This window comes from Leucoraja erinacea, chromosome 5 (assembly GCF_028641065.1).
Source record: "Leucoraja erinacea ecotype New England chromosome 5, Leri_hhj_1, whole genome shotgun sequence".
Lineage (NCBI taxonomy): Eukaryota > Metazoa > Chordata > Chondrichthyes > Rajiformes > Rajidae > Leucoraja > Leucoraja erinaceus.
Window position 1 is genome coordinate 647,967 of NC_073381.1, and position 14,538 is coordinate 662,504.

The 14,538-nt window shown below is 47.7% G+C and overlaps 1 protein-coding gene across 6 annotated transcripts in view; it reads right to left on the bottom strand.

Annotated features, from left to right (window-relative positions):
- Positions 1 to 10,896: 10,896 nt before the first annotated feature.
- fig4a (FIG4 phosphoinositide 5-phosphatase a) overlaps positions 10,897 to 14,538 on the bottom strand; it is a 70,552-nt gene continuing 66,910 nt past the window's right edge. For all 6 annotated transcript variants that reach the window (XM_055634965.1, XM_055634962.1, XM_055634961.1 and 3 more), the window contains 2 exons: positions 13,731 to 13,820; positions 10,897 to 11,832 (listed from right to left, as the gene is read on the bottom strand). In XM_055634965.1, coding sequence (XP_055490940.1) covers positions 11,655 to 11,832; positions 13,731 to 13,820 — 268 coding nt within the window. In that variant the 3' untranslated portion in view covers positions 10,897 to 11,654. The remainder of the gene's footprint in view (positions 11,833 to 13,730; positions 13,821 to 14,538) is intronic.

A 14,538-nucleotide genomic window follows, 5' to 3' on the forward strand; every position in this document is an offset into this window, starting at 1 on the left:
AGGAACCTAAGGGGTAGCTTTTTCACACAGAGGGTGAAGGGTATAGAGAACAAGGAAGTAGTTGAGGCTGGTACATAACAGTTAAATGATATTTGAACATGTACATGGATAAGGAAGGTTTAGAGGGATATTGGCCAAAGTGAGCAGGTGCAACTAGTGCAGATGGGGCATCTTGCTCGGCATGGGCAATTTGGGCCGAAGGGCCTATTATCATGTGTCGAAAGGAACTGCAGACACTGGTATATGCCGAAGATAGATAGACACAATGTGCTGGAGCAACTCAATGGGTCAGGCAGTTGTTCTAGAAGTGGTGGCGCTGTTAACAGCTGCGGCTCGCCTGCAGTCTGTCTGTCTTTACTTTTTTCTGTTGTTTTTTTTTGTCTTGTTTTGGTTAAGTTTTAGTTTGTTGGGTTGTGTTAGAGGGGGGGAAACATGTTCTCTGTCTCTTCCTTCAGGGGAATATGACTTTTTTGTGTCGTATCCCCCTTCTCTGCCTCCGTCTGCGCTGAGGCCTAATGGCGGAGCTGGCGGCCTCCAGCCTGCGATTGACCCCGAGGCTCCGGAGGCAGAGCCAGCCAGGACTCACCAACGAGAGGCTGGCAGTCTTCGGGGCTGAGGCAGAGGTGGCCCGACTTGCTGGTGCGGCTTTCTGGCTTTCGGCGGCGGCCTGGAGCTGATGCATCGGGGCTCGGAGCTGGGGCAGCGGGACCCGGAGCTGGGGCAGCGGCCTGGAGCGGAGACTGCGGGACCCGGAGCTGTGGCAGCGGCCCGGAGCTGATGCTGTGGCGGGCCGTTTCGGAGCGGAGACGGCGTTTCGGCTTTCGGCGGTGGCGGCATCACCACGGAGGTCCGCTGGACTGGAGAGCGGCATCTCCGGCCTGGATCGATCGCCTCAGCGCGGAGGGAGAACAAGGAGAGAAGAGACGGAGACTAAGACTTTGCCTCCATCACAGTGAGGATGTGCTTCGTGAACTCACTGTGGTGGATGTTTAATTTGTGTTTATTGGATGTTTTGTTATTATTGGTTCTGTGCATGACTGCAGGCAACATAATTTCGTTCAGACCAAAAGGTCTGAATGACAATAAATTAATCTAATCTAATCTAATCTCTGGGGAGAAAGGTTGGATCTCGTTTCAAGTTGGGACCCTTCTTCAGACTGAAAGTAGAGGCGAGGGAACTGGAGGTAGGAAAAGACCAGAACTAATCAGGGCCAGCAACAGATGACCAAGGAAGGGTGGAGCCCATTATGGCCCTTCATTGGCTGGGGAAGAGGTGATAACGAAGGGATGTGAACAGTGGAACTAGCAGGACAACTAAGGAGGGGGTGGAGAGAGAGAAAGAATGCAGGGGCTACTTGAAATTAGAGAAATCAATAGACATAGACAATATGTGCAGGAGTAGGCCATTCAGCCCTTCGAGCCAGCACCGCCATTCAATGTGATCATGGCTCATCATCCCCAATCAGTACCCCGTTCCAGCTTTCTCCCCATATCCCCTGATTCCGCTATTTTTAAGAGCCCTATCTAGCTCTCTCTTGAAAGCATCCAGAGAACCGGCCTCCGCCGCCCTCTGAGGCAGAGAATTCCACAGACTCGCCACTCTCTGTGAGAAAAAGTGTTTCCTCGTCTCCGTTCTAAATGGCTTACTCCTTATTCTTAAACTGTGGCCCCAAGTTCTGGACTCCCCCCAACATCAGGGACATGTTTCCTGCCTCTAGCGTGTCCAAACCCTTAACAATCTTGTATGTTCCAATGAGATTCCCTCTCATCCTTCTAATGCCAAATATTGGCATTGAGGGGCAAAGTTTAAAAGGAGATTGTTCCCGATGTTGGGGAAGTCTTTTAGGACCGAGATGAGAAAAAGAAAATTCACACAGAGAGTGGTGAATCTGTGGAATTCTCTGCCACAGAAAGTAGTTCAGGCCGGCTCATTGGCTATATTTAAGAGGGAGTTAGATGTGGCCCTTGTGGCTTATGGAGAGAGGGCAGGTACAGGATACCGAGTTGGATGATCAGCCATGATTACATTGAATGGCGGTGCAGGCTCGATGGGCCGAATGGCCTACTCCTGCACCTATTCTCTATGTTTCTATGTATTGTCTTTCCGCTGACTGGTTAGCACGCAACAAAAGCTTTTCTGTAGCTCGGTACACTTGACAATAAACTAAAACGGAACCGTTTCCAGAAGAACGTTGCTTCATATATAGAAATGGTATGCACCAGCATGTCAGGCAAGTGTGGCACTTCCATAGGGCAGTGACTGATGGGGTAGACATCCCATTCAGTACGATAACAATTCACTTTGTCTCATTCAAAGAAATATTGACAATATTCATGCGAATTAAACGGGAGTGAAGTGTTCAGCCAGGCGTGACAAATTAGTGGCAAGCTTAATTGAAGCAATCATTCACAAATGTCCAACAGTTCGTTGACATTTTGCGGAGTGACCAGCATCGCAAGGAGTGGGGAACTGGGCATCCCTGCAAGATGATGACGTTGGAAACCTGTCTCCTTATCCTTAATGGATACTCGTCCTAATTGGGTAGGATGGAGGGGGCGCGATGAATAGGGCAGCAAAAAGATAAATATCAACCTGTCTCAATCTGACCTCTCCCCAATTAATCACTAATAGCCCTGTCCCACGGTACGAGTTCATTCCAAGAGCTCTCCTGAGTTAAAAAAAAATCAAACTCGTGGTAAGCACGGAGAATGAACGTAGCGGGTACGTCGGAGCTCGGGGACGTCTCTTAGCGGCTCATAACGCTAACGGCAGATACTCGGGAAGACTCGCCAATGGCAGGTAAGCTCGGGAAGACTCGTGAAGATTTTTCAACATGTTGAAAAATGTCCACGAGAGCCCCGAGTACCGACGAGTGGCCATTACCGTAAATCTCCGAGTTCGAATCAGGGCAAACGTGGGAGAACTCTTGGAATGAACTCGTACCGTGGGACAGGGTCATAAGACACCAGAGCACTGTATTTTTCCACCCTGCTAAAACAGGCCCTTCGGCCTATTACGTCTGTGCCGAAAAGTTTGCCATGTTAAACTAAGCTGAGGGGGAAAAGATATAGTTGGAATCTGCGGGATCACTTTTCTTTACACAAAGGATGATAGGTGCATGGAACAGGCTGCCGGAGGAAGTATTCGGAGGAGTGGTGAATCTCTGGAACTCTCTGCCACAGAGGGTAGTTGAGGCCAGTTCATTGGCTATATTTAAGAGGGAGTTTGATGTGGCCCTTGTGGCTAAGGGGATCAGGGGGTATGGAGAGAAGGCAGGTACGGGATACTGAGTTGAATGATCAGCCATGATCATATTGAATGGCGGTGCAGGCTCGAAGGGCCGAATGGCCTACTCCTGCATCTAATTTCTATGTTTCTATTAGTTTATTAGTAAAGATAGACACAAAATGCTAGAGTAACTCAGTGGGACAGGCAGCATCTGTGGAGAGAGAAGGAATGGGTGATTTTTCGGGCCGAGATCCTTCTTCAGACTTTATTGTCACGTCTACCACGTTACAGGGAAAAGCTTTTTTGTTGCGAGTTGGGCAAGTTGAGCTGAAGTGTCAGTTTCCACACTGCATGGATCGATGACTAACCTCCTCCCCGGATGCTATGGTTCATATTCTGGTCACTTTTATTTTGGTGATCTTACATCTGTAAACCATATGCATTCTTGTTGTGGTGGGAATTGCAAATGGGAGCAGGGATGTAATCTGTTTTAAGCACCCATCACAACCTATACACTTCTACTTAACTCTGATAGACACAAAAAGCTGGAGTAACTCAGCAGGTCAGGCTGCATCTCTGGAGAAAAGGAATAGGTGACGTTTCGGGTCAAGACCCTTCTCCAGTCTGAAGAAGGGTCTCGACCCAAAACGTCACCTATTCCTTTTCTCCAGAGATGCTGCCTGTCCCAACCCGCCGAGTTACTCCAGCATTTTGTGTCTATCTTCGGTTTAAACCAGCATCTGCAGTTCCTTCCAACATACTTAACTATGATTGTGCTTATTGAACTGTACGCACAAGACATAACACTACCGCCACACGTGACAATAACGTGCCAGTGAGCCATTGAAACAGTTTTAAATATTTACACACATCACCACAATATTAGCAATTTTCATAGTAAAATATTGTGATTGCTCAATGCACTTGGCTGTCGTGTTGCCTGCTGAGAGGCCAGTGGTCGGAGTGGACTTGGTGGGCTGAAGGCCCTGTTTCCGTGCTGTATCTCTAAAGTTGTGGGCAGTGGGCAGGTGCTGTAGACCTGCACGGGAAGGTAGACTCTCCCGCCCCCACGAGTCTCGGGCAGATGGGGCTCGTCAGCCTGGGAAGGCGGTCCATCTAGGAGAGGGAAAACTCTGATTTAAAACCTCCACTGCCTTGTGGCCATATCCAGTCATGGAAAAGGCTCCTGGTGTAAACCTCAAGAAAATCCGGAGTCGGAGCCCCTAAGGCAGTTCGTCGTTGTCTACAACCAGCTCCTGCGATGGCACTGGTGCCAAACTGTAACGGCCCTGCTGTTCCTTTGGATCGATCAGCGATGTGGAGAGGGGGGACGTGCTGCAGGGGCAACAGCCTGTCCTCCATATGACATCGATCGCCCAGGCTTGCATCCATCCGACCAGGATGCATCACCCATGGTCAGTCATGACCGAGGGGGACCTACTATCTCTAAAGTAAACTAAAGTATGCATAATCTTGTGTTCCCATGGGCCTGTGGCTCTCTTCCTTCTTGTTGCTAGACGTCATGGGTTTGGGAGGTCCTGTTGTGGATGGCAATCAAGGATATTGATATGTGAAGCGCATGGGGCAAAGGAAAAACCACTTCAGTGATTGGACACAAAGGAAGATTGTTGCAGTTGTTGGGGGACAATCAATCCAACTCCAGGACATCACTGCTGGAGTTCCTCAGCCAATGCCCAATTTCATCAGCTGCTTCATCAACGACCTTCCTTCCAGAACAAGATTAGAATGGGGAGGTTCGCCGATGACTGTTCAATGCTCAATTCTATTTGCAACTCTTCAGCAAACAGACCATCCTGGCCTGGATCACAAAGATCACGCACACTTTAAGTCATCGACCCCTCCCTCTGCAACTGGATACTGGACTTTCTAACCAACAGACCACAGTCTGTGAGGTTAGACAAGCACACCTCGCAACCCTCACCCTGAACACCGGCGTTCCACAGAGCTGTGCCCCCTCCTCTACTCCCTCTTCACCTATGACTGCACACCTGTACATGGTACTAACACCATCATCAAGTATGCGGATGATACAACGGTGATTGGCCTCATCAGCGACAACGATGAGCTGGCCTACAGGGAGGAGGTCCAGCACTTAGCAGCATGGTGCGCTGACAACAACCTGGCCCTTAACTCCAAGAACACCAAGGAGCTCATTGTAGACTTCAGGAAGTCCGGGGTCGGCACGCACACCCCCATCCACATTAACGGGACGGAGGTGGAACGTGTTTCTAGCTTCAGGTTCCTGGGAGTCAACATCTCCGATGACCTCTCTTGGACCCACAATACCTCTACTCTGATCAAGAAGGCTCATCAGCGTCTCTTCTTCCTGAGGAGACTGAAGAAGGTCCATCTGTCTCCTCAGATCCTGGTGAACTTCTACCGCTGCACCATCGAGAGCATCCTTACCAACTGCATCACAGTATGGTATGGCAACTGCTCTGTCTCCGACCGGAAGGCATTGCAGAGGGCGGTGAAAATTGCCCAACGCATCACCGGTTCCTCGCTCCCCTCCATTGAGTCTGTCCAAAGCAAGCGCTGTCTGCGGAGGGCGCTCAGCATCGCCTAGGATTGCTCTCACCCCAACCATGGACTGTTTACCCTCCTACCATCCGGGAGGCGCTACAGGTCTCTCCGTTGCCGAACCAGCAGGTCGAGGAACAGCTTCTTTCCGGCGGCTGTCACTCTACTCAACAATGTACCTCGGTGACTGCCAATCACCACCCCCCCCCCCACCGGACACTTATTATTATTTATTCAAATCGTTTGCTATGTCGCTCTTCCAGGGAGATGCTAAATGCATTTCGTTGTCTCTGTACTGTACACTGACAATGACAATTAAAATTGAATCTGAATTGAATCTGAATCTATTTTCGAGATACAGCGCGGAAACAGGGGCCTTCAGCCCACCAAGTGCGCTACGACCAATGTACACCCCCATACACCAGCCCTATCCTACACATACTAGGGACAATTTATAATTCTGCCGAAGCCAATTGACTTACAAACCTGTAGGTTTTTGGAGTATCGGGGGGGGGTCACCAGAGCACCCGGAGAAAACCCACGTGGTCACGGGGAGAATGCATAAACTCCATACAGATGGGGAGATTGCACCGGTAGTCAGGATGGAACACGGGTCTCTGGCGCTGCAAGGCAGCAATTCTACCGCTCCGTTACTATATAGGCCTTCTTTAGCTACACATTGGCTAAGTGCCAGGCGATAACGATGTTCAACAAGACAAATGAACCACTTTGAATCATTAATGTTCAATGACATTAGTATTAAGCCCCTGTCCCACTGTACGAGGTAATTCACGAGTTCTCCCGAGTTTTCCCCTGATTCCAAATCGGAGCATGTCCGTAGCGGGTCCGTAGGAGTTCGTGAATGTCTCGTAGCGGCTCGTACGAGTAACGGTAGGTACTCGTGAAATCCGGTAAACTCGTGACGTTTTTTCATCCCTGCAAAAAATGTCCACGAGTAAAAAAAAATACTCGTGATGAAGTTTTTTTTTAACTTTTTATACCTACCATTAGCATTATGATCCGCTACAAGACATGCACGATCTCCTACGGACATTCTCCAAGTTCGAATCAGGGGAAAACTCGTGAATTACCTCGTACAGTGGGACAAGGGCTTTACTGAGATCCTAATCTTTAATACCAACCCAAACGGATAGGAGAAAAAGTCAGAGGCTGAGAATCCTGTATCGAGTGACCTGTCTATTACCTTCCCGAAGCTTTTCCACCATCTGCAAGGCATATCAGGACCATAATGGCGCACTCTCCACTTGCCTTGATGAGGGGTGCAATATAGCTCTCAAGATGCTCAACACAATCTAGGAAAAGCAACCCAGCCGATCGGCACGTCGTCAATCCTACACCACGATGTACTATATACCATCTACAACATGACTTGCTGAGGCTACACCAACAGGACCTCCCAAACACATGACGTCTACCAACAAGAAGGAAGAGAGCCACAGGCCCATGGGAATATCACTCCATGCAGGGTCCCCTCCCACACCACCCTCGCCACATTCTCATTCCACTCCTGTCATCGGGTAGAAGGTATAGCAGTCTGAAAACTGTACCGTCCAGTTTCAGGCGCAGCCTCTTCCCAACAACCATCAGGCTATTAAACAGTACAACCGCCAAATAAACTCTGAACTACATAGAACTACAGAGGTCTTAAAGCCCTCTGTTTCTTCCTTGACTGCAGAACCAACAAATCCCTGTCTACTAATACTCTCCTCCGCCTAGCGGAGCTGGTCCTTACCCGTAACAACTTTTCGTTTGACACCTCCCATTTCCTCCAAATACAAGGTGCATGGGCCCCAGCTATGCCTGCCTCTTTGTAGAGTACGTTGAACAATCTTTGTTCGAGGCGTACCATGGCCCTATCCCCAAACTACCTCCGCTACATCAACAACTGCATTGGTGCTACCTCCTGCAGCCATGCAAAACTCACCGACTTCATCCATTTCACCACTAACTTCCATCCGGCACTCAAATACACCTGGACCATTTCCAACATTTCCCTACCATTTCTAGACCTCACTATCTCCATCGCAGGAGATAGACTACTGACCGACATCCACTATAAACCCACTGACTCCCATGGCTATCTGGACTACACTTCGTCCCACCCTGCTTCCTGTAAGGACTCCATCCCCTACTCCCAATTCCTCCGTCTACGCCGCATCTTCACCCAGAATGAGGTGTTCCAAACTAGCGCATCGGAGATGTCCTCATTCTTCAGGGAACGGGGGTTTCCCTCTTCTACTATAGATGAGGCTCTCACCAGAGTCTCTTCTATACCCCATAACTCTGCTCTCACTCCCCATCCCCCCACTAGTAACAAGGGCAGAGTCCCCCTAGTCCTCACCTTCCACCCTACCAGCCGTCTCATACAAATAACAAATAATTATTCGACATTCTCGCCACCTCCAACGGGACCCCACCACTGGTCACATCTTCTCATCTTCTCCCTAGTCTGCTTTCCGCAGAGACCGCTCCCTCCATGGTCAATTCGTCCCTTCCCACCCAAACCACCCCCTCGCCTGGCACTTTCCCTTGCAGCAACCGCAGGAAATGCTACACTTGTCGCTTTACCTCTCCCCTCGACTCCATTCAAGGACCCAAGCAGTCTTTCCACATGCGGCAGAGGTTCACCAGCACCTCCTCCAATGCATCCGCTGCTCTAGATGTCAGCTGCTCTACATCGGTGAGACCAAGCGTAGTCTTGGCGATCGCTTCGCCCAACACCTCCGCTCGGTTCGCAATAACCAACCTGATCTCCCGGTGGCTCAGCACTTCAACTCCCCCTCCCATTCCGAACTTTCTGTCCTGGGCCTCCTCCATGGCCAGAGTGAGTCCCACCGTAAATTGGAGAAGCAGCACCTCATATTTCGCTTGGGTAGTCTGCACCCCAGCGGTATGAACATTGACTTCTCCAATTTCAGGTAGTCCCTGCTTTCACCTCCCCTTCCCAGCTCTCCCTCAGCCCACTGTCTCTGCCTTTTCCTTTCTTCTTCCTGCCCCCCCCCCCCACCCCCCACTCTCATATCAGTCTGATGAAGGGTCTCGACCCAAAACATCACCTATTTCCTTCGGTCCATAGATGCTGCCTCACCCACTGAGTTTCTCCAGCATTTTTGTCTACCTTACATCGACTTGGAAGCGCTTTGTTTCTGCTGTGTGCTTGCGTGCGTGCATGTGCGTATGGATACACACATGGAACCTTGTTTGTTGTTGATTATAGTGTTTACAGAAGACTATGACCTGGAACGTCACCCATTCCTTCTCTCCTGAGATTCTGCCCGTCCCGCTGAGTTACTTTAGCATTTTGTATCTATCTTTGGCGTAAAACAACATTTTTCTGCAGTCCCTTCTTGCACATAGAAAATAGCTATCAATAACCTATCAATAACCCGTGCCTGCCTTCTCCCCATATCCCTTGTCTCCACTAGCCCCTAGAGCTCTATCTAACTCTCTCTTAAATCCATCCAGTGCCTTGGCCTCCACTGCCCTCTGTGGCAGGGAATTCCACAAATTCACAACTCTCTGGGTGAAAAAGTTTTTTCTCACCTCAGTCTTAAATGGCCTCCCCTTTATTCTAAGACTGTGACCCCTGGTTCTGGACATGTTTGCACATCTGTTGTGCAGCTGCATATAAGAATTTCATTGTTCAGCTTTGGGACATAGGACAATAAAACACTCGTGACTTAAAGTTTCATACATCCTAGGGGGCGCCGTCCTGTGTGGTATGGCTGCCCAGCCTGCAGCTGTCCGTTTTTTCTCTCTTTTTTTAATTTTTAGTTAGTTGAGTTTTTTGTTTTCGGAGTTCTCGCCTTTTTTATGTGGGGGAGAGGGGGGAAAGGGGGAAACTGCTTTCTAGGGTCCCTACCTGGTCAGAGGCGGCTTTTCTCCGGGCTGCACCGTCGACCTGTCCTCGCGGCCTAACAGCGGGCCTGGAGCAGTGTTTCCGGTGGGGACCGCCCAGTACCTCGGCTTCAGCGGCGGCACAGCGCTGGAGCGGTGCAGGCGATGCCTTGCCCGGGTCACCGCGCTGGAGCTCCGGAATGCTGAGCCCGCAGGGGAACATCGCGGAGCTGCGGGTCTGTGGAGCGGCCAGCCGCGGGCGGCGGCGTTGACTTTAACATCAGGAGCCTGGGATCTCTCGCCGAGATCGCCAGTTGTCGAGCTCCATCCAGCGCGGCCTGTTGGGCTTCGGAAGCCGCGGCCTCCCGTAAGGAAGCGGCCGTTCCAGGCATCCCAGGCCGCTGAGAGCGTTCTCCCGACGCCGGAGCACCATCACCCGGCAAAGAAGGGCCTGTAACATCGGCCCTCATAGCGGCGACCTCAATAGGCTCGACTATGGGTGGACATGGGGATGGGGACTGGACTTTGTGCCTTCCCTCATAATGGGAACCATTGTGGGGGGATGTTTATTGTTAAATTCTTTAATGTTGTGTCTTATCTTTATCTGTGTGCTGCATGGCAAGACAAATTTCACTACACCAATTGGTGTATGTGACAATAAATGTCCTTTGTCCTTGTCCTGACTTGGAAATAATACCCTCCAATGGCATTAATTTAAATTCTGGACCTCCCTACCCAATAGCACAGAAGCAGCAACCTAACCAGAGGACTCAAGTGGACCACCAAGATGGCTAATAATTTCCTTTACAAAGGCAGTTAGGGGTGGGCAAAAATACTGGCTTGCCAGAGAGACCCAGATCTCAAAGACTGAATATATTATGTCATCAAACCAATTTGAACTTTGGGTTTACAGCTCATTAGAAAGTTCTTAGCCCTTTGAAACAGTTTAAGAATCATCACCAAGATCATTTATCATTCTCATAGTATGCCCCAGAAGACAAAATGCAAGAGGTTTACAGAAAACAGGTTGAGAAAGATTTATAGGGATATGGGCCAAACGTGGGCAGGTGGGACTAGTGTAGATAGTGCATCGTGGTCAGCATGAGCAAGTTGGGCCGAGTGGCCTGTTTCCGTGCTGTATGACGATGACTAACTGCGGTTTTACAACATTAATTGTGCCCAGTTTTGAGTGGAATCAACGGCATCATTCTATTTGAAGTCGGATGAAATTCACTCATTAGCGTAGAAAATGAGACACAGATTAAAAATGCATCAAAAGTTTGAAGCGGCATTTAATATTTAAGGGAAGAAAAATAATCAATAATTAATAACATTGACATTGAATGTACTGATTAGATATATTGAGCTGCTGAGATGTCACTTAAATAATTCCTTATTATCTAAATAACTTATACTGAAGACTTATGGCCCTGTCCCACTGTACGAGTTCATTCAAGAGTTTTCCAGAGTTTGCCCTGATTTGAACTCGGAGATTTACGGTAATAGCCGCTCGTTGGTACTCGGGGCTCTCGTGGACATTTTTCAACATGTTGAAAAATCTTCACGAGTCTTCCCGAGCTTACCGCGTTTCCCGAGTACCTGCCGTGAGCGTTACGTGCCGCTAAGAGATGTCCCAAGCTCCGACGTACCCGCTACGTACATTCTATATGTGCTTCCACGAGTTTGATTTTTTTTTTTTAAACTCGGGAGAGCTCTTGAATGAGCTCGTACAGTGGGACAGGGCCATTAATAAAGCAAAACTGATATGAGACATAATGAGCTTCCGCCGAAATGGTCCATTGTTAATTGATCTCGTATTGAAAGCAATCAGTATCTTTGGAAAACATCCTCGTTTTTGAAATCGGAGTTCTTAGCCCATGGTATGAATCAGACAGAAGAGACAATTTTAAGTTCTGAAATTGTCATTTTTCCGGAACAATGATTCCTGGCATTTAGTTCCGTTGAATAATCATCGCATGCTAACCTCTGACATTTAATGTTTCCAGGGCCGCCATGCAAAGTCTCTTCACATGTATCGGCTTTTGATGTATTCTCTGTAGAGTACCAGGTCTTCCCGACACAAGGGCTGTATTATGCCTTTGCCAGTCTGGATGTGGGAAGTGAAGATTTGTGCCGATTTTGCGTCCAGACCAGCCAGATGCACCTCGTAAATGCTGTCCCGAAGGAACGAAGAGGCTGGTTCCCTGAAAAATAAAGCGGCACGTAAGAAAGTCTATCAACAGTAGCTTGATTCAGTTTGACTCTGTTGCCTCAAAGCTGAGAGCACACCTTCCAGAATATAGGCTCAAAACTCCTACATCTGCATAATATTAAAGGAGAATTATTGACATTTAGAAACATAGGCACAAGAGTAGGCCACTCGGCCCTTCAAGCCAGCACCGCATTCAATACCATCATGGCTGATCTAAAATCAGTACCCTGTTCCTGCTTTTTCCCTATATCCCCTGAATCCATTAATCCTCTAGTCCTGGCAGCATCCTCGTAAATCTTCTCTGTACCTTTTCCAGCTTGACAACATCTTTCCTATAACATGATGCCCAGAACTGAACACAAAACTGTAAATGTTAGTGCAGGAAAGTGGCGATCACACTACTGCTAGATAGGTTTAATGGAGTCAGTCACCAGCTACCAAAGGTGAATCGAAAATAAAATACTGCAGATATTGGAAATCTCAAATAAAGATAACCCACGAGACACAAGAGAATGTAGATGCTAGAATATTGAGCTAAAAAAAAAAGTGCTGGAGGAACTTTGATTGCATAAAAGCGGCACAGTGGTGCCACAGTAGAGTTGCTTTCCTTGTAGCACCAGTGAACTGGGTTCCATCCTGACTACAGGTACTGTCTGTACGGAGTTTGTACCTTCTCCGTGACCTGCGTGGGTTTTCTGCGGTTGCTCCATTTTCCTCCCACACTCAAAACATACAGGTTTGTGGGTTAATTGACCTCGCAAAAATTGTAAATTGTCCCTAGTGTGTAGAATAGTGTTAGTGTACGGGGATCGCTGGTTGGCATGGACTCGGTGGGCCGAAGGGCACAGTACTTCTGTTAGTATCAAGACACCTTGAAAGGTATAAAAGGAATTAACCTTGAAATGAATAAAAGTGGATTAAGGCCAGCAAGAATCTATTATTGGACATACGATATAACCGTATAACCATATAACAATTACAGCACGGAAACAGGCCATCTCAGCCCTACAAGTCCATGCCGCACAAATTTTTTTCCCCTTAGTCCCACCTGCCTGCACTTGTACCATAACCCTCCATTCCCTTCTCATCCATATGCCTATCCAATTTATTTTTAAATGCACATTAATGCACATTTCCTTGACTAGTTATCAACAAGGATTTTCACCTTTCAATGGCACATACTGGTGCAACAGATAAATCACATGCCTGCTGTCAGCCTGATTTAAGGACATTGATTTAGAATATATTGTGCAATTAAATATATAAAATTGTGCAATCCTAGCAGAATATTCTGTGAAACCAGCTGTAACAATCCAGATAATAAATGACTATAAGTTCTAGATATATTGTACACAATGGCTTTTAAAATATTCACAAAATTAAATTATTAGGATGGATTTTAAAAGAGCCACTACATTTAATTTGATATTACATTTCATGTTAACATACAGTGATTTCACCAACATTACTGAAATACTTACCTTGATCTTATGGAGCTGTATAAAATAATGAGGGGAGTAGATTGGGTGGACACACAGAGAATCGAGAACCAGAGGGCATAGGTTTAAAGTGGAGGGAGAAAGATTTTACAGGAATCAGAGGGGTAACTTTATCACACAAAGGGTGGTGGGTATATGGAACAAGCTGCTGGAGGAGGTAGTTGAGGCAGGGACTATCACGATGTTTAAGAATCAATTAGACAGGTACATGGATTGGGCAGGTTTAGGGCCAAATGCAGACAAGTGGGACGAGTGTAGATGGGACACGTTGGATGGCGTGGGCAAGTTGGGCCGAAGCGCCTGTTTTCACGCTGTAAGACTCCATGACTTGCTTGCGTGTAAAGAAAGTTGTTTTAGGCATTACGTAAAAAAGACTATTTTGAATACTTACGATATAGTCATCATGCTGTCTAGATGTTTTGTACTGCTTTGTTGGCTGTGTGCATCAACCTTCCGCTGGCTTTGGCCCAAATTAACAAACCTGTGACAAAATCGTATCAAGATATATGAATTCAGATGTGGTTTCTGAAGGCTGTTTGTAATTTTTGGATATCATCTCGAAATCCAATTTTAACGTTATCCTAGGATCACAAAATAATCACAAACCAGTTCAGAATTACAAATCCTAACCTACAACACTATTACTAGTTATTTGTAGATCATTCTTCTTTTTCCATCAGTAGCCTGGATTTAATAACCAACCTGATCTCCCGGTGGCTCAACACTTCAACTCCCCGTCCCATTCCGAATCTGACTTCTCTGTCCTGGGCCTCCTCCATGGCCAGAGTGAGCACCACCGGAAATTGGTGGAGCAGCACCTCATATTCCGCTTAGGCAGTCTGCACCCTAGCGGCATAAACATTGAATTCTCCAATTTCGGTTGCCCTTGCTGTCTCCTCCCCCTCTCAGCTCTCCCTCTTCCTTTCTTCTCCCCACCCTACATCAGTCTGAAGAAGGGTTTTGGCCCGGAACGTTGCCCATTTCCTTCGCTCCATAGATACTGCTGCACCCGCTGAGTTTCTCCAACACTTTTGTCTACCTTTAATATGACAATGTCAAGCTCGTTGTAGTTGACACTGTTTTCAATTTGATTTTGATTTTGGGTAAATTATTTTTATTTTTGACTTTTACAAATGGTAGTTTGATGAATTGATTGAAAGATACAGCATGGAAACAGGCCTTTCGGCCCGTCGAGTCCA